The 19,930-nt window shown below is 37.9% G+C and overlaps 2 protein-coding genes across 3 annotated transcripts; both read right to left on the bottom strand.

Moving 5' to 3' along the window:
• Window positions 1-174: 174 nt before the first annotated feature.
• On the bottom strand, window positions 175-10,050 carry adpgk2 (ADP-dependent glucokinase 2). Its single transcript, XM_044140460.1, has 7 exons — window positions 9,780-10,050; window positions 6,878-7,037; window positions 5,654-5,844; window positions 5,484-5,580; window positions 4,689-4,825; window positions 3,808-3,944; window positions 175-2,255 (listed from the first exon to the last, which is right to left on the bottom strand). Exons 1-7 carry the CDS (start codon window positions 9,973-9,975, stop codon window positions 1,692-1,694), a joined length of 1,482 nt encoding a protein of 493 aa, XP_043996395.1. The 5' UTR covers window positions 9,976-10,050; the 3' UTR covers window positions 175-1,691.
• A 952-nt stretch (window positions 10,051-11,002) lies between these two features.
• On the bottom strand, window positions 11,003-19,730 carry ctsba (cathepsin Ba). Of its 2 annotated transcripts, XM_044140428.1 has the most exons (11): window positions 19,549-19,730; window positions 16,320-16,443; window positions 16,165-16,250; window positions 14,583-14,697; window positions 14,335-14,450; window positions 14,079-14,164; window positions 13,288-13,434; window positions 12,274-12,390; window positions 12,034-12,162; window positions 11,658-11,739; window positions 11,003-11,585 (listed from the first exon to the last, which is right to left on the bottom strand). In XM_044140428.1, the coding sequence occupies exons 2-10, from the start codon at window positions 16,440-16,442 to the stop codon at window positions 11,666-11,668; spliced, it is 993 nt and encodes a 330-aa protein (XP_043996363.1). In that variant the 5' UTR covers window position 16,443; window positions 19,549-19,730; the 3' UTR covers window positions 11,003-11,585; window positions 11,658-11,665. The 2 variants fall into 2 exon arrangements, with proteins under 2 accessions (XP_043996363.1, XP_043996371.1); XM_044140436.1 differs by having other exon boundaries at window positions 11,572-11,739; window positions 12,002-12,162; window positions 19,549-19,728.
• Between the last annotated feature and the right edge of the window lie 200 nt (window positions 19,731-19,930).

The raw sequence follows: 19,930 nt of genomic DNA, 5'->3' as shown, positions 1-19,930 counted from the left end.
CGACATGCATGAAACAGTTTCACAGCTGCAGAACACACATGAATGATCCCACTTATCCAACGCGTAGATAAGTGCCGAGACAAACAAACGGTTCTATCACTGAGCATGCTGCCAAGTTAGCGTTTAAATTACAGTTTAAGACAAATTCATAAACTTCAAACACAAATCCACAGAAACAGGCTGTAAAAAAATCCTGATTTTATCAAACACCAACAGTAAAAACAGAATAAGGCTCATTTACCCTCTGATTCACCAGTTACAAGCAAAACAAATACACAAGATTTAAAGAGATTTCCACACTTTCCTGAATTTCTGACCTCATGCTATGTAACTAAAATCATCTGTTGCACATATAAAGTGGTTTTTGCAAAAAAAAAAAAAAAAAAAGAAGTAATTTTTAACCAAGAAAAGAAAGTGGATTATTTCCAGTGTTTCATCCCTATGTTAAGACGTAAGGATGAAACACATTTCAATCTGAGAGAAGAGAACAAACAGCAGCAGCTGGAATGTTTGATTTCTACATAGTGATAAAATAGTCGAGTTGGCTTCATGTCAATTACAGTCAATTAGAAGTTGAGAACATCCACTGCCAGATGGAAACTAAACACATAAATATATATTTTATGAACTGTCCACAGGTGTCATTTATACATATTATAATGTCCCATTAAACCTCAAACATAACTATGATGAGCTGCTTAATCCAGAACTGTGAAGAGAGATTTGGTCCATAAAGAAATTGATGGAGGGGTAAAACTAAAAGAGCGTGGAGCGGCAGAGACATGTCATTACATCCAGAAACCAAACGCCACCACAATTATTTTTGCATCATTTCACTGCAACTGAACTACAGAGAAATTACAGTCCAAACACAAACATACCAAAACCACGATTTTCACATATGCAGGGAGAAACGGGAGCGTTTTACGTCAGAGACTGAGGAAGCAGAGAGAAGAGGAATCAACAGTTTGAATCCAGCAGGTTTTCACTCAAAACTCACCAGTTCTACAGAATAAATTATTTGCTAAAAGGCAAGTGAGGCATTTGTAATTCACATCCTGCAAAGAAACAGAAGATTTAATTATTTCAGATTCCTAACTGCATAGCTGCGCTCAAGGTAGAAATACAAGTACAACTGATCCTACAAAAGATGCATGTGCAAGTCTTGGTCAAAAATCATAACTTAAGCTGAGTGGTGCAACAAAAACATCTGATCACATCTAAATCTCTTTGTCTCATCCAGAACAAGTGTCAAGTGTTTTAAGGCCTCAGAGAAATGAAAGGACAAATCATTAAAATCACCAGAGTCGGATGATGATGAAAAGATCAGCTGGGTCTTTTAGAAATGTTTTATTGTTAAAAATTATCTAAATGCAAAAATTGTAGCTACTAAGTTTCAGTGACAGTGAGTCGATGAGACTGTCCTGAAACTAAAGTTGGATTAGAACGAAAACTACAAGGTAACATTTAATGATTTTCTATTGCATGTCTTTTGGAAGTGAGAACAGAGTCAACTACAGAAATATGCATGATCCGACTCTGAAGTAATAACAATGACTTTCTTATTTTCAGTTTGGGCCCAGAGCTGCAGATTTAATGATAGCGTTAGCCGTGCAGCCATGTCAGTTCCTGAAGGATCGGGTGCAACACACCGAGACTCGAGGGTAAAGAGGACGATCTGGTGTCCCTCTTTAAATCTGCAGAACCAAACCGGCAGCAGAGACGTTGTCCCCTCCACCCGCAGTCTGATAAACGTCGGTGCACACCAGCACCGGCGCCACGCAGATCTGGTAGTCGTCCTCATCCCAGCAGCTGACCGGCCGGCTCTCCAGCAGCGGGATGCGCTGGCTGCCCTCGCGGTGGCTGACGGAGAACGAGTCGTCCATAATGAGCCTGGCTTTGCTCAGGTCGATGTCGTTTGAGCCGCAGACGTGACGGTTGGCCGTGAGCGAGGCCTTGGCTGTGGCGGACATGGTGTTCTTCCACTGAGAGCCACGAGTCACAATCATGGCCTGGAAGGCCAGAGTGTGGACATGGAGGCGAGTCAGAGGCTTACCCTTCAATTTACCGCCGCTGGTGGCGTCGCCTGAGCTAGCAGCCTGGTAGCGCTGGTTGAGGATGCGGTAAACCTCCCTCATCTGGTCGAGGACGGTCGCTACGCGAGGGTTTGGGTCCGACAGCACCGTGATGTTGGAGCCTTTGAGTAGGCTGAGAAGATTGGGGAGTTCTTGTTCATTCATGCCTAAAGAGTCTGCCTGGAAAAGAAGAATTGAGATCAATGCTTAAAGGGGATTACTGATCAGTTGCTTAGAAACAAAAAACCTGATCTGAACTGATCCGATATCTCACTAGAGAACGAGTGAGATAACTAGTGAGAACACTTTGGTGTGGAAGTGGAAACAATTAAACAGAAAGCTCCATTTCAACATGAATGTAAAAACTGAAAACAGTTAAAACTTTTTTTCTATTTCAGAGTCAATCCATCCATCCATTTTCTTTACACCCTTCTTCCCTAAATGGGGTTGGGAGGGTTGCTGGTGTCTATCTCCAGCTGCGTCCCGGGCGAGAGGCGGGGTACACCCTGGACAGGTCGCCAGTCTGTCGCAGGGCAACACAAAGACATACAAGACAAACAACACACTCACACACACACACACCTAGGGAGAATTTAGAGAGACCAATTAACCTGACAGTCATGTTTTTGGACTGTGGGAGGAAGCCAGAGAACCCGGAGAGAACCCACCATGCACAGGGAGAACATGCAAACTCCATGTAGAAAGATCGAACCCAGGACCTTCTTGCTGCAAGGCAACAGCTCTACCAACTCCGCCACTGTGCAGCCCCCATTTCAGAGTCCAATTTTCTTCATTGAAAATGTTTATAAACTGTAGCTGATTTTTGTTTGGGTTAAAAACAAAAAAGAGAATGTAGAATGTTAATGAAGGACGCCAGCTACTGTTTGAAACGTTAACTCTGTCATGTTTTTTTGCAATAGTGAAATCCTGATTACCTGCAGAGCTGTGTAACTATGAGTGTATCGTCTCATGTCGTCTCTGCTCCTACTATAAATATGAATGATCATAAAACTACAACGCTCCTCAGAACGACATGAGAAACGGCACCAACAGATGGAGAAGCACTGTTGAAATGAGGAAGAGTCAAACTTCTTTTAGCTTGTTTTTGGTACAAGCAGCTTTTTTATACCAGAAGGTAACATAGTTACTTGATTGTTTAATAAAATGTTACAAAGTACCTAGAAAATACATAATACTGCCCTTTAATGTTTGCTTAATAAAAAAAACAAAAAAACTTTTTGTGATGGTAAAATTTTCAGCTCATAGAGAATAAAATATGGATTTGTTGTTATTTTTTTAAAAAAAAAAACAAGACAAAAACAGGAAATTTCTAAAATCTGTATCATGACGTCAGAGCTTTATAAAAATCAAAAAATGGCCACAAAACCTTTGACCTTTCTAAAAAATAACTTGCTGTACCAAAATTACATTTAAAATTTAATGCTATGGTAATTTTTTATCTGGTTATTGTTGGATAAAAATAATAAAAAAGCATTAAATGTTTGTTGTAAAAGTTCATATTTTCACATTCCATGTCGTTCTTTCCAGTCTGCATTTGAGAAAAGTACTCAGACTATTTTGCTTGCAGATTTAAATCAGGACATTTAAATAAACAAATCTAACGTCCACCTCAGTGTTTTCTACACACCGGCCTTTCTGATTTCCATGTTTGGATAATGTATTTGAAAATGCCAACATGGACACATTCATTTAAATACTCAGTCGTACATACATGAGGGATGACATGGTGAAGAAGGTCGTCTACTATATTCTCGTCCACAAAACTTGCCATCTCAAAATGGATGCCGATCTGAGGCGACGAGGAGGTCAGCAGGTCCGCCAGCCGGGACAGGACCGCCTCTCGCTCACCTGGAAGGATAACAGGAACAAAAACAGCATGGAGGACCCAAAGGCACTTCAGGCAACAAGGAGTGGAGGTGAAGGAAGGAAGGAAGCAAAACATTGTGATGTGAATTTGTTTTAAGTTATGAACCGAAAGAAAATGAACGCAGTCAAAAGGTCAAACTGGACATGGGTCTAGTTTTGTTGTACAAATCGTTCAGTTCAGAGAGGAAAGTTTAACCTGTTCTTCTCGCTATTTGAACTTCAGCTTTTTCAGCTGTCATGACAAATACTGCTCTGTAAAAAATTAAAGAGTCCACTTAAAATGATCACTTCTCTGATTTGACAATTTATAGGTTTATGTTTGAGTGAAATGAACATTGTTCTTCTATTTTATGAACTACTGACAACATGTCTCTGAAATTCAAAGCAAAAATTTAGTTTTTATTTGCAGAAAAAGAGAAATGGTCAAAATACCGAAAAAGATGCAGAGCTTTCAGACCTCAAATAAAGCAAAGAAAAGAAGTTCATGTTAATTTAGAAACAACAAAACTGATGTTTTAACTCAGGAAGAGTCAGAAACCAGCATTTGGTGGAACAACCAGGAGGTTTTCATTGGGGTTCAGTGCTGTGGACTCTTTCCCCAGTAACTCTACTACTCTAACTTGAAACCCAAATTTGACAAAAACAAATCTGAATCAGGTATTCTTAGTAAATAAAATCAGTTGATTATCTGAACAGCTATCATCAAACTAAGTCGTGTTTTCCTACCTGAATTAAAGGGGAAGTTGTCCATCATCTGAAGCCCTCCCACCACAATAAGATCAGGTTTGAAGTCTTCCAGTTTCTTAGCAAACTCTTCCAAAGAGTCCAAGTAGGGGTTATGAGCATCACTGTGAATGATATATCTACAAACAAAACATGCAACGTTTTCTTACAAAGCACATTTAAAAACAATCCAGTTTGACCTTAATAGTTTGTGGTCAACTTAAAACACAAAGATGCAACAAAATGGATTTAATAACAATAAAATATAAGTGTCAAAATCTCTGCTATTCATAGCAGAAAACCTGGTGTTTACCAACAGATTTATAATTATAGCATGCATCTCAATTCAAACCTGCACATGAAAGACAGAGAAAATTAAACGGTTAGAGATGCACCAGAAAATCAACCAGACATATTTTTCTTAATTTCCAACACTTTGCAATTGTTGCTAACAACTCTCTTTAGCGCGCAAGTTGTTATTGAGAGAAGTCGTCTTTTAATATTTTCAGTTTCACTGAGGTGTTTAAACATAAAGCTAAAGGTTGTGGGGAACTATTTAGGCACATATTAGGGACAACAGCTTTACGTTATCATTGCAGTTCTGTGGTACGTCTTGCTTTTCCAGTTTTGGTACCGGTAATTTGGTGAGGAGTCTTTTGGTCGTTGCATTTTTGAGTGAGTAAACTGACCTGGAGCTGACATGAGGCCATGAAGACAGTGAGCAAAGTTAACTGAGATAACCGGCAATATAAAGATGCTAAAGACTTCTTTAGTTTTAGTTTAAAAAGTTAAATATACCTGTTTGCTCTACGTGAGGTGTACGTCCCCCAGCTGGCACCAGATGAATATTCGAGGATCAGATGTATGTCTGGCTCTTCTATCACTTTACCAGCCACTGGCAAGAAAAACAAACATGGAGTTAAAAGACAATTAAGCATAAAAGAGAGGTCATGTTTAATCTAGATTACCTGTAATGTGCTGGGACAAAACTTCAGTGAAATCGGTGCTGAAACTTCCCCCTAGCAACACGTCACATCCCTCTGTTGCCATGCGACCAGCCATCACAGGAGCATTGCCACCTATAGACCACCTGTTTCCAGGTAAGTCACGGGCGCCGTCCACCAGCTCATTGAAGAAGGTTTCATTGATCATAAAACGCCTGCAGGAGCAGGAAAAGACAGTAGACAGACAATACTAGACCATAAAGACTTAAAAGAGTTTGTAACATTATTATTTTTTGGTTGTTTTATATTACAGGAGCAAAGTTTCCCCCAGAAAACTTGCTAAGTCTGGTGCTTGTAGCGCAAGGACAGTCGTTCATCCAGCAGCCCGTTGTGTGTTTGAGTTAAAAATTGTTTAAAGTTGACAGAAAATTTTAAGATATCACTTGATAATTATATGTTATTGAAGGTTTGGAAGGTCAACACCTGAACACCAACTATAAAGTCTTAAAAAATGCAAACATTTCAAAAAGACTTAACTAAATAAGCAATGCTTGGCCTGGTGGCCCGTCAGGCTTATAATACACTGCAGGGATGCAACATCCCTGACTTTTAGTGTTGTAACTAATTATTATTTTAGTTATTGATTATGCAAATAAAAATTGCGTAAATTTTTTATTTAAGCCTTTTTAATACAATATTGTGAATGCATTAAAAGATGCAAATAAACAAATTATTCAAATTCATTCTGTATAAGGAAATAAACATTTTCTTCCCCAAAGCGTAATAACAGAATTCTTTTAGTGATCATTTGTAACAAATAATGCAGCTAAAAATACGTCTAATATCAACATGTGAAAAGTTCAGCTCTTTCTGCTCAACTTGTAGAGCTAACCTGGTGATTAATATATATTTTTCTTTTGATTAACCAATTAATGACTGGAAGGCAAAAGGTGCTTAAATAGGTTTTTTTGTTTTGTTTTTTCTACATAATTTGAACCAGGTGAAGCTAAACCTGTCACTTTATTAGTTCTGGTTTGAACGTTTTGGATTAATTACTGCTCTTAGTCTTGTTCTTTCAGCAAATTGGTATTTATTTGGAGCCTGTATACTCCAGTTAACGATTAATCAATTACTAATTCAGCTGACGATTATTTCAGTCGTTCTGACGTTAAGCCTTTCTCCTCATATACTGCTAAAAGCTCACAACCTTTACTGTAAACATGCTGCTCTCCATCCAACATTACTTACTCTGCAGCAGCTCCTGGTGCAAAGAAGTAGGCAAAGCTCTGAGCCAGTTGTTCAGCATTTTCCAGATAGTCATAATGCAATGGCTGGCCGGTGTGAGAGAGGCCTATCTTATTCAGGAACGACACGCCGTCTACTATAAGGTCGACGCAGCCACCAAAACCTGAGGAGGGAGGAGAAGAAGAAATGCAATTACACACCAACGTTTCTCCCTGCAGCAGCCACACAGGTCCATATCTGAGGCCAAAAGAGAAGAAGAGAAAAACACTGAGGAGAAGAAGAACTAGAACTTGCAAAGTCGTGCAAATTGTAGGTTTTACAGAAAAGCTGCGGCACGAACGACAGTAAATCAGTGGGAAGGGTAGTTAGTCGTCTTACGACCCAAACGTTGTGGGTTGGATTTTAGTTTCCTACTGAAAGGAAGGCCTTAATGCAAACGGATTTCAGTGGTCAGATGATTACAACCTGCCACAGTGGAGGGCAAATGATCTGAAACGTTGAACAGACTGATTAAACAGACTGATTAAACATCTAAATGTCAGATTTCAATTAGATTCAAATATCAATTCTAAAGTCATTCTGCTTCGTCACAACTAAGTTTTCTACTAACATTCAAAAAAAAAAAAAAAAAAAAAATCACAGTAACTAATTTATATTGGTGCCCTTTATATACTGTAAGATTATTTTAGTTACTGATTAATCAATTATTTTGACGATTAATCGGATATATAAAACAAATAGGAATATTCTGCATAGTTTTCATTTAAGCCTTTTTACACAATCTTAGAAATGCATAAAAAATGCTAATTATTAATTCAAATCCTTTTTGAAGTGAGAAACTTAACATTTTATTGCACAAAATGCAAAACCATAAAATTATGTTAGTGTACATTTGGTCTCTTGTAGCAAATGACATCTGCAGCAAAAAATAAACTTCTTCCAACATCCAAATGTGAAAAGTTCAGCCCTTTAACATGAATACAGTGTAGGCCTGATGTATTGTCTATCTTTTTGATTAACCTTTTAATAAATTGAAATTAGTTTACACTCCATGAGATTAGGAAGCAATACGTGTCACCTAAAGTCAGAGTGAAATGATAACCGGCTGAGTCTGCTGTCAAACAGGGTAAAGGTTAATCTGATAGATTATAAAGTGAGTATAATCAAAGTCTAAAAAACTGGATTTTTGGGATTAGGCCACAACATCCAGGCTGACATTTTTCAACATATTTACAGGAAACAAAACTAAGTTTCAAACTAACGTGCTAAAAGTCCCGTTTCTTCTTTCGAAAGTAACTTTTTCAACGATTTATGTGTTTTAAGTGCATGTGAATTATAAAGTTTTCATAAAATACACAAAACTAGAAAGAGCTTTTGTACTTCAATTAATGGGGTAAAATAACCCCATGAATTTTACCCCATTTAACGCCTCAAGTTAAGTGAGGATTTAAAACAAATTCAAAATTTAATACAATGTGAAAGGAAATATAAGAAGGTCATTTTCAGAAGGTATAGAAATATGGGTGAGGGACAGCACTAATGTATGTAAATTGAGGCTAATGCATATGAGCATGTGGGTATGGATGTATATATTTAGACATGTAAACCCACATAAAATGGAAAATGAATAAGTCTATGTTTATTTTATTATTTTTTATTTAACAATGGGGTTATGAAGTACTTCCTATTACTTCCTACTCCTTTCTGAGGATGTTAAGATTACTGTAGTACAAAAATATGTGTCCTTGGCATTCCTTGTTCATGCGTGTGATTTTAAACTTCTATCACGTTCAAACTAAAATGAATAAATAAGTGTAAATAAAGGGCAATATTGACGTAAAGACACGAGGCTTGATGACAGCCACAGACAGTTTCTGTCCATGTGGTTTGAGGAGGGGGGGTCTCTCTTCAGAACAGACTGTCCCAGCTGCTGATCCAGTTTGGGATCTGGTGACTGAACATTTGTGATCATCTGTCTTCTCCATCGCATGTCCTTCACTATCACAGAGCCTTGGAGAATACATTCACAACCACTGAGGTTTTATTTTATTTTTTTTTTGCATTTTGTCATGCTGAAACCACACGTTTATATGAATTTCATTGAGGTTTTCTGTAAAAGATCAATGCAAAGCATATTTCTAAAGTGGCATGAACTTAAAAATGGTTTTATAGCATTAATCTGAGAAGCAGCCAAGCGGCTCATGGTAACTGGAGGAGCTGTAGAAGATGAACTGCTCAGGTTATCTGTCAACATCACAACCATCTGTTATGGATACCATAAATCTGTTTCTTATGGTATATGGATTAAATCAAAGCATATTAATGGATCAGAATGGCCCAGTTAAAGTCCAAACCTCAATCCAATTGATATTATCTAATTCTGCTTGAGCTATTCTTTTAAGAACAGTAAGCAAAAACTTCAGTCTTTACACTTGAAGCCGTTTTGCATAAGAGGTACATTTATACTACACTTTCACCATTCAATTTTTTAAAAAAAGAAAATGTTCGAGGGTGTGAATAGTTTTTATAAGGCACTGCATGTCAAACTACACTCCACCACAATATAGTAATCTTCAACATCTAACTTTAGCACATCGTCAGTATTTCACTGGTCAAAACTTCAAGAATTCTCGTTAGATTTATATTTTAATAATAAATAAATATCGCATAACCAGAGTACATTTTAGACAGATTACAATAATACTTAATAATAATTACTAGTACTTTAACTCAATTTCCTGTTTGGGGTTTAACAGAAACTGAAAATAAATTTGTGTCAGTAATTTCAAACAAACTGACTTTAACGTCAGGTATTTTATATGTTTAAAACTGAGCGTTAATTAATGACCGGTATCCACGTCAACCCCCAGCAGTCGAGCTAGTGTCGCTAGCTCTCTGTACCTACCAACTGCCACTCTGGGTCTGGCGTCATTAACCTCGACTTTCCTCTCAGCCCGGAGCAGAGACGAAAGCACCGTGTCCAGCCGGTCGTCAAGCACCGTGTTCTGCGGTGAACGGAACCAGATGGCTAAAAGAACCACGAAAAGGGACAGAACAGATCCATACTTCATCAACGGAAGCCTGCTTCCCCCCTCCATCATCGCCCGCTCCTGTTGCCTGCGGCGGCTCTGGCTGGCTGACTGAACAAACACACCCCGCCCTTCGGAAGAGCAGACAGCCCACTGTCGCTTGTGCGTTTGTTTTGATACTGGGAGTGTCCCGGGCGTGGCTTCGCTATGCGGAGATTAGCACAAGCTTCCGGGTGTAAGATTATGAAAATCGAAAAATACTTTTGTATTAACTTTTAGAATGATTTCATTTCTAGCGTCACTTCGTACACTCGTTTACATTTTATTTAGGCAACACCGCCGTCCTGGTAGTAAAACTGACTGATTATGGTGAACAAAACGATAAAGGCTTATTTTAATCGGCCAATTTATCTTCATGTTTACCAAACAAGAGACAAAAGTCATGGCAATAAATAAATACATTTTTAAAACAAATTTAGAAGTGTATGTTCTCATTGTACATACTATACCTAAAAATTTACATTTACCGAATATTGTAAAATTTTTTATATGGGTAGTAATATATTTATTTTAATAACTTTTTTTTTAAGTGTTTTTTTTTTCTTCTGTAACATTTCTGAATACTTGACCCACTGAGCTTCACTTGATGAACAAACACGTTTTAGCCAAATAGGCACCAAACATGGAAATAAACCTACAGTATTAAAGTGAAACTTCTTGTTTGTACAGTCTTTGGCGTTTTAATGTTACCTTCTAACTACAGAGCCTGCTGTAACATTTGGAGATCAACCAGATAGAATAAACATATATATATTTAAAAAAATTCAGGGATATTTTCCTTAAAGTACAGGCATAGTTTCTACCTCTTTGGACATCAAATCAATTTTGGTGCCAATTTGTACACATGATCTCGGTTTCAAACAACTCAAAGCTTTAATAAAATCCATTGTTTTAATGCATATCACTTTAAATGTTCTTGTTGATTAAGTGAAAGACATACGCATATCTAAAGAGTCAATTTCTTTCTAATAAACAGTCTTGAAAGGGTTTAAAAATGTGTCTAAAATATATATAGAAATACAAGACAAGAACCACAATACTGGCAACCAAAGATTCATTTAATAAATTCAAATGTACAATTCCCAGCATCTGATCATATTGGCAGTAAAAATCTCACTCCACCTCATTGTAATCTACTTTAAAAATAACAAGCTCCCATTACAGGCAGTACATTATGACATTCGGTAGTACAGAGTATAATTTGTCATTTAAAAAAAAGAAAAGCATCATATTGCATGATGAAATATGTTCTGAGAAACATCTCTGCTCACTGGAGTGTTTTTAAAAACTCCATTCAGTTTGATGCTGCGTGGATCTGAAAATGGTCCTCAATTTTCATCGTTGCAACACAGGAATTGTTTCATCTTTATAACGAGATCTTCTTTCCAAGCAATTAAAAGAAAGAGAAAAAAAATGAAGTAAAATATGGGAGCGTCCTAAAACAGACCAACATGGAAAACATTTTTAAATTGTGTGCAACAACAGTTTGTCTCCAATCTGAAAATTCACTTAATAACTAGAGGAGTTTGAATTCCCCTCCTCAAATGCCATGCTGTGCAGAAGTATACTTTATCCAATGACAGTGGAGTGTGGCGCCCTCTGGCGGTGACGCAGCATAGAACCTGGAAGTAGAAACAAACTTCATGAAGTCATATTTAATTTCTTTTTAAATAGTCAGTCATTACTGAGCTTACCTTGGGATTTACTTGGGAATTCCAGCCACGATCTCAGACTCAATGCCACAGTGATCTGATCCACGGAGGATTTTAAAGTATCCTGAAAATTAAAGCGATAAAGTGAACTTAGTATATTTAATGTTCAGTATAAAACAAGAAAGTAAAGGAGGCTCTTGACTGAGTGAAAGCATACATAGGTCACAGCTTTGTGTGGGTGACATGAGGGTTAATTAGAATAGATACACATCTGTAAGCATGCTTATATCTATAAAACTAGATCTATAAAACTGGTGTCCAGATCAGGTTTGGTGTGTTTTCAGTTTGACGCATTATCAAAATGTGCCAACACTGGAGCCTAGTACCATTTAGTTAATGCAAGTCACTTCCTGCTCACCATTATCACCCCAGTCAGTGTTCCAGGAGTTTGCACAGAGCCAGTAAGGAACACCATTTTCCTCTCCCCAGCCCAGGATCTTAATGGCATGGCCTCCCAATTTAATTCCTGACACGTGCTGATACACACCTGATGAGAACAGAAGAAATACGGCAAGCATATCAGGAGCAGTTATCATTTCACCCATCTGTGGTCTGCTGAGATTATATTTGTAGGAGGATTTTATGCAGCTCTTCTTACCAGACTTGTAGGAAGGGAAATCTGCGTAGACCTCAAACGCTCCCTCTACAGGGCCATTCTTGTAAATCTCTGCTTTGATCTGATCTTCTTCTGGTGCTACATTGTAAGCTGTTTTACCTGCAACAAACTTCAGGTTAAAATCCTGTATGTGTCCCATAGTGATGATTCTTAAAGGTCACATATTATGCTTCCTTGAACAGGTTAGAAAAGATCTATGGGCTACATAACACATTACATTTTTTGCACAAATTCTTAGATAATCAGATTTCATTGAAGTTAGTTCTGCCTACTTTGATTGCTTTCAAAATGAGCTCTTTTAGGGGCTCCTGTCTCTTTAAATCTGAATAAGCTGCTGCTGGCCACTCACATGTGAAAATGGTTGCAAACTGATGGACAATTATACTACTGTACATCTTTGAAAAGCGGAAGTGGAGCCTCCTGTTTAACCAACAAGAATGCATCAAGTGGTTTCTGGATGGCAAGTCAACAACAAAACACTTGTCTTTTCCAGCAGCCATTATACAACTCATACAGCAGTAATAAGAACTGACCAAACATGCAGGAGCTCAGCTTCGGTTGCTAGGTAACGGGGCTGAGCTCGGGTTGCCAGGTAGCTGCCTGTCAAATCTGACTTAACAGCTGGGAGGTTTTTGAAAGATGCATTTTCTAGACGTCAAAGAACATTAACGTTTGTCAAAACAGAAAACAGCCGAGTGTTTTAAGCACATTGGTTGTTTTTAGAAACAGTCAAGACAAAAATAATAAATATAAATATATTTTAAAAAAACACCTAAAAAGTGAATTTTGCATAATATGTTCCCTTTAAATACTTCCCTCAAACAGCAGCAGAATTAAATCTTCACATTTTATCGTCATTAAATGCGTCTTAAATGACTGATTTTGTTATTTCTACAAGACTATGATTTTATTTAGATTTTTGCTAAACAATCAGCAGCAAGTATGTAAACATAAAGCTCAGTTGCGCTCGTCTGAACTGCTCTGCTTCATTCTTACCATAGTGTTTGTCCTTTTCATAGCTTGGTGTGTATCCAGCCTCACACTCTCTAACACACTCTGGCGTGTCGCCGCCCTCCCCAGTGCAGGGAGGTCTGCTGCCGTTGGTGTGGTGCTCACAGGGTTCGATGGTGTACGGTCTGCAACCTGCAAGAAACACGACGACTCAAGTCTTACCACAGACTAATCAATCATTTTAGCATCCCTAAACTGAAAGCTGAGAAACACTGTATGGAGATTTTAATTAGACAAATATTAGATACCGATTGCACACCAAAGCATAATTTAGTTGGAAAAACAATGCAGGGTATAAAATAGTCCTATGCATACCTTGTGAAAAGGTGAAAGCCTGTTTATAAATTCTGAAACTTAAATTCCTTCAAAAATAAGCAGAAACAAAGAATCTGCTATTATTTTTAAAACTTTAAAATATAAAAAATAAATACTTTTTAGAAGAATATTTTGTTAAGAAAGTGTAAATCACCTGCATCCTTCGGTATTTTTTTGGTAAATCTTTGTGTCGACACAAACTGAATAAAATTTGACTAGACCATGTATTTTTGAGGAAGTTCTTTCTTTCCCCTTCAAGATGGAATTTCTGTACCACTGACACCAATTCAAAATATATATATTTAAAATAAAAACACTGGACTTTGATGCATTTATGCCATCCTCAGCCAAAAACACAACAGTTTGCATATAGCTGTTCAAAATCATAGTAATTTGAGATGAGGATATTCTTATATCCTCATCTTTACTTTTAATAAAAATATTTGTGCAAATGAACTTACCAATATGAGAGTCATAGAGCCCTCCAGTCACCAGTCCATCTGTGGTCCAGAAGTCCCAAGCTTCTGGAGGATAGCCACCATTACATCTTAAATAAGAAACAAAATATAAATTAATCACCATCTCTGCAGACGCACTATAGACGTGATGCAGGATGATGCAATTATCTTGCATCACCCTAATCACGAGTTTAGTCACTGATCAAGCTAATAAAAGTCAGAATTATGTCCAAAGGAAGACAAGCTTTGAAGGACCTACCCCATTCCACAGTTGTCGCAGCAGGTGAGCAGATCCTGAGTGGAGATCTCCACACTGACCTTCCCGTTGGAGTGAATGCAGATACGGTCAGAGATAGCCTCTGCTGCACCAAACGCCTACAGGCAGAACAACGACATGGCATGAGAATTATTAAAATAAAAGCGTTCAAAGTTTTATTTAAAAAAAAAAAAAAAAAAAAGAAAAAATGTGAAAGTTGTGTTTATAATTTAGCGATGAGTTTTCCTCACCCAGCAGGATCCGCAGGAGCCCTGGTCTCTGATCTCCCTCAGGGTGGGACAGTTGGGCCACTGCACTCTGGAATCAAATTCTGCTGGCAGCTTCATGCCTCCTGCATACTGAACCCTGAAGAGACACACGACTGGTGTGAGTGTTACCCCATAAAACCCATTTACTTTACACATTTTTAAATCAGCAGAAGCTGCAACATACTTTGAGGAACTGGAACCATTAATATTGAGAAATGTTAACCTATTTTTGGCAAAATGGCTCAAACCCCTTCAGACAGGATGGAGAGAATCTGAGCCTAAATTTAAGTCTCACCACAGACTCTGAACTGAACGTAGCTTCAATGGTCTGTTTCAATATTTAAATATGCTTTTATTATAAGTACTCCACTGTTACTACGGTTGTTTGTTCTTCTACAAGGTGAGCCCAAGCCTCAGGCTTGAAGGTGAAATATTATGTTACAAAATAATGTTAAATAAGGTTTACGAAAAACATGTTCGATTTATTTTTTGCACAAAATTGTTCTTAGATAATGAGATGTTAGTCTGCTCAGTTCTGACTGTTTTGAACTCCTTGAGATGTTTTAGGACACAGGTGTCAAACTCCAGTCCTCGAGGTTCACCGTCCTGCAGTTTTTAGATGCGCCACAGGTATAAAAACACTGGAATCAAATGGCTTAATTAGCAGAGGCACATCTAAAGGTTTACAGGATACCAGCCCTTGAGGACTGGAGAATGACACCCCTGTTTTAGGGCCTCCCGTCACTTTAAATGCAAATCAGCTGCTGTTCAACGTTTACACTCTTGGGGAAAATTGCTGCAAACAGATGCGTAATTACACAACTGTACATCTTTGAAAAGCAGGCGTAGAGCCTCCTGCACAACCTCCAGGAATGAGGCAAGTGGATTCTGGTTGGTTAGTCAACAAAACTCTTCTCTTTTCCAGCAGCCATTGCACAGAGCATACAGCAGTAAAACCAGCTGACCAAACATGCTGGAGCTCACCATGTGTTGCTAGGGAACGGGACTCTGTCATTGCTAGGCAACGACAGACTGCCCGTTGAATGTGACTAAACATTGAAATTAATTTTTGAATTAAATTGAATTTTGAAACGGCTCCTTTTCCAGACAACAAAAACATTAATTTATTGCCAAAAACAACTTGGTGCTTTTTCTAAATGCTTGGGTTGTTTTCAGAGGCAGTCGAGACCAAAATAGGAGTGTAAAAAATGTGAATTTAGCACAACAGGCCCCTCTTTCATCTAAAAAACTCACCAGCGTTCCCATCACTGATGGACAAAAGCATCCCCACAACAAGACGGTTTTGATATAAACAGTGTTTTGAGAATAAAACGGGTTGAGATTTGGTCTCTTGTATTCAAACATAGATTACACATAGCTGTACCACTAAACACAACTGGTTTAACTGGATTTTATTTGGGGGTATCCAAGAAGATTTTTTTCTTAAGCCATAAATTATTTTACTTCCAATGAACTGGCTTGTTTTGGCTCATAAAAAAAATGCAAACAGTTCAATAGGGTTTTTTAAGTGCATTGCATCTAGAAATATTACATTTAGACTTACATGATAGGCAGCTTAGGTCCCTTAAGCAGAGTGCCGCAGAGGTTTTTGACATGGCTGTAGTCAACATCACGGAAGTTGTGGCCAGCCTGCAGAGTGGAAATATGAATTAGTAAAACATTCACAGGATTCTGGAGGAAAAACGAGAATAAACTCACCTTCCAGGTAGTATTGAGCTTGTTGATGTAGTTGATCATTTCATTGGACAGAGGATGGATGTGGGGTTTGGCCAGGCTCACAGACAAGCTGGCAGCCAGAGCCAGGAGAGTAACACACAACATTCTGCACAACACACACACAAGAAAAAAAAATTAAAGAGGGGAAAAAATACATTTTTCAAGCTTTTTGCTCCATGACTAAAGTGTTTGCATTTTTTTGTGAAATTCCCATGAAAATGTTGCACCTGAATGCACAATGTTTCCCTCTTAGATACACTCCTAAAGCTGCTAGACCAGCAAAATGTTACAGCAGATTAGACATTTCCACGCCTGACAGACAAGGACAAGGATAAAGCAGCAACAGTTCTCAGTCAAGTCTCCTACAATGTTAACAAACCGCATCACTAAACATAATCGAAACCTAATGCAAGACATGGAAAATACAAACCAGAGCACTTGGAGGGTTAAATTCAAGTCTAGGGCTGGATGATATGGACTTGATATTTTATTATGATATTTTGTGGTAATAATGTGATAAACCCCCCCCAAAAAAAACAGTCACAAGCCCTGGAGGACACCACCTACTTAAAGAAATGTGATTAACATCATCAAACTGCACAGGGTATCTGCATTCAATCACATTTCCTGATATTTTTTTATGCTCTCATAAAACAAACAGTGGAGAAAATGGTACAAATAATAGTTCCAATAATACTGTCAGTTTTTGATTTATCATAATTAACTGAAATTTATTGAGATAATTAATATTACAAGAAAAATATCTATGATAAACAGTGCTATAAATGCCCATCCCAACTCAAGTCTGTGGATACTGTTCATATACAAACACAAATGTTTTGAGAAATTGATCATAAGTATTGTTTATTAAGGTAACTAGAAGATAAAGGAAGTCCAGCTAAAAAACAAAAGTATAGTAAGTGATGAGCTTTGTGGTGCAAAATAAAAGCAGACTCCTTTTATTTTGGTCTTTGAACACTTTGTTCCTTTGGAAAGTCTCTTTCTCTCACCACAAACACCTGTTTGGGCATGAATCCTTCCTGTAAGTTTTAAACCTAGAAGTTCTTGAGAAATTAGTAATGAATCACATGACGGATGATCACGGGTTACAGTCACCAAAACAGAAGCAGGAAAAAAGTTTCCCCTTTTAAAAACCGTGTAAGCACTAAGTTTGTGTTTGAAGAACTGCTAGTCATCATAAAAAACAGCAGACAGCATATTAATAAGCAAAGAATACTATAACCATAAACCTTATTTAGTCATTTGTTTTAAATAATACATTTTGTATACAGGTGCACTTGCTTGCCTTTGACTCCTGATGAGGAATCTTCTGATTTATTTTAAGAAATGGATCAATTAAAAACAAGTTTCCAGTGAAACACCAGCTCTATCCATCTGCATTTCTCACTTCTTGACAGCAATTAAAACTTCATAGCTTGCTTTCAAAGCTCCAGACAGCATTACTGAGAAAAAGCTGCTGAGTCACTGGACAATGCACAAACAACCTCCACTCAGAAGGTTGGAGGGCTGAGACCGTTTTTCTTTTTTCCATTAAGAGGTTTAGGATGACATCATAACTTCATGAGTCAGCAGCAGATCAGGCCTCAGAAATGACTGGTGACCTTTCCAGAAATCTTTCCAGTGCTGGTGATAACCTCAGAGTCTCTCAAGCCCTCAATACACAGCAGGGTTTTCAGTTAAATGCTGACTCAACGGAAAATCTAGCTAACCGATCTCAGTTGAGAGTAGGGCTTCAAATCATTTCATGATAAGCATTGCATAGCAGTTAACAGATAGTTATTGATTAGTTCTATGTTTTAATCTTCTCAAATACTGTCAAACTAGTGGTGTGACCTTTCCTCTTATCCACTGTTTTTACTCCGAGCAGTTGTTTATTTTTAAGCTGTTATGAGACACAGTGGCAAACCTTAAACTGCTGCTGTGCCAGTTACTCTAAAGGTTGTTGCTAGGTAACCAAAGAGTGATTGAGTTGCTAGGTAACCAAAGAGTGATTGAGTTAAGGTAGATGGTTCAACTTTTCTCAGCTGGCTGTAAGAAGTTGGGCAACTAAAGCCTTTTCTTTGCCTACATCCCCCAGAATGCTGTGGGGTTCTGGATCAGAGTTCAATAAATTTTTGATCAGTTGTTCTATCTATTGATATTAGTCACAGGTCCATCGGAGCACACTGATACTGATTTATTGTCCAGCCCTCACCTTATGTGAGGTTGTCAGAAGCTTATGCATGTCAAACATTTTTTTTGTGTGTGTTAATTTTAGCACAGTAAGACAACCAAACTGAAAAATAAAAAACAGACCATGGCATGTTGAAAGGGGATAAACTAAGTCTAGTACGAGCTTGTTTTTACAGTAAAGTTCAGCTGGCTCCTTTAACTGGGTCATTTAGGGCTGTACCAGCTTTTATGGTGAGGAATAGGAGGAGTAAATTAATGTTAATTTACAACATTCCCTCTCTGTGAGAGCAAACGGGGTGACAGAGATTGACAAAGACACCACAGGCTCTGATTAGAAACTCACTGACAATAAAACTTAACAGAGGGTTGTATAATCAACCAAGCAAGTATTTCCTTGTTTCCAACTTCTGAAGTTATTTTTTCCTGTTACAGTAAGTGTTTTTAATTTTAAACTGATGGTTATTTAGCTGAAGTCTCTCGGGTGTTTTGATCCTCTTTTGTAACATTTAGATTCAACATAAGCCTTTTTGTCTGGGCCTTCTTATAAAAAACGGTTTCATTTTCCATTTCCTTTCTAACTGACTTCAGGGTCAGATTTCATAACCGTATTGCTGCTGGACTCCTTTGTGTGTGAAGGGAATGCAGTTTTTCGCCACTACTTTTCTGTCGTTTTTGGTTGTTTTTTAAACCCATATCATTACATCAGTATATATCAGGGCCCATGTTTGAACTAATTTGCACCACCTGCTCCATGTTTACCTCGAAGAGAGCAGCTAGCAAGAACTGCGGCTAAAAACGTGCAAATCAAGACAAAAATAAATAAATCCAAAGAAAGCATAGGCTGTCTTTATCGTGTCTTTTCACTCGAGCTTTAACTTTAATTTGAGACAAGAAGCGTAACTAAGTTAGCTGTGTAGTTTAGCAAGTATTTTTGTGAAATGGGGTTTTTCTAACCACTTATTTCCGTAACGACCCATTTTCTTAGAAGCTTCAATGTAAGAAAACAACAACAACCTACCTGTCGCCTATTGATGGGTTTTTGGTGTCACCTTACTCTGCGGGTCGGCCCAGTTCGACCCTCCAGTCTCTGCCTGTTGTTTTACGGTTGGTCTGGTCTTATTTATTGCTGTGAACACGTGAATCGGTCACATGAACGGAGCTCATGTGATCCTGCTGACTAACTGGCTTCCCGCTCCTTCCGCTTTAAAATGAAATGAGGTTCGCTTCATTGTTGTTATCTTCCTCACTGATTTAATGGACATTTAACAATAATTTGAATCTTTATCTTGATAATGAAACTATGTAAAATTGACCAAAGTCGGCTTTTCTCAATCTATCTGAATAACTTCGATTTAACCACTAGTGGGCGCCCAAAAATCAACCATCACTAGTTTTTTTTG

Source organism: Gambusia affinis, linkage group LG02, assembly GCF_019740435.1.
Source record: "Gambusia affinis linkage group LG02, SWU_Gaff_1.0, whole genome shotgun sequence".
Lineage (NCBI taxonomy): Eukaryota > Metazoa > Chordata > Actinopteri > Cyprinodontiformes > Poeciliidae > Gambusia > Gambusia affinis.
Note: the sequence above shows the minus strand (reverse complement) of the source record. Positions and strands in the feature narration are given on the sequence as shown.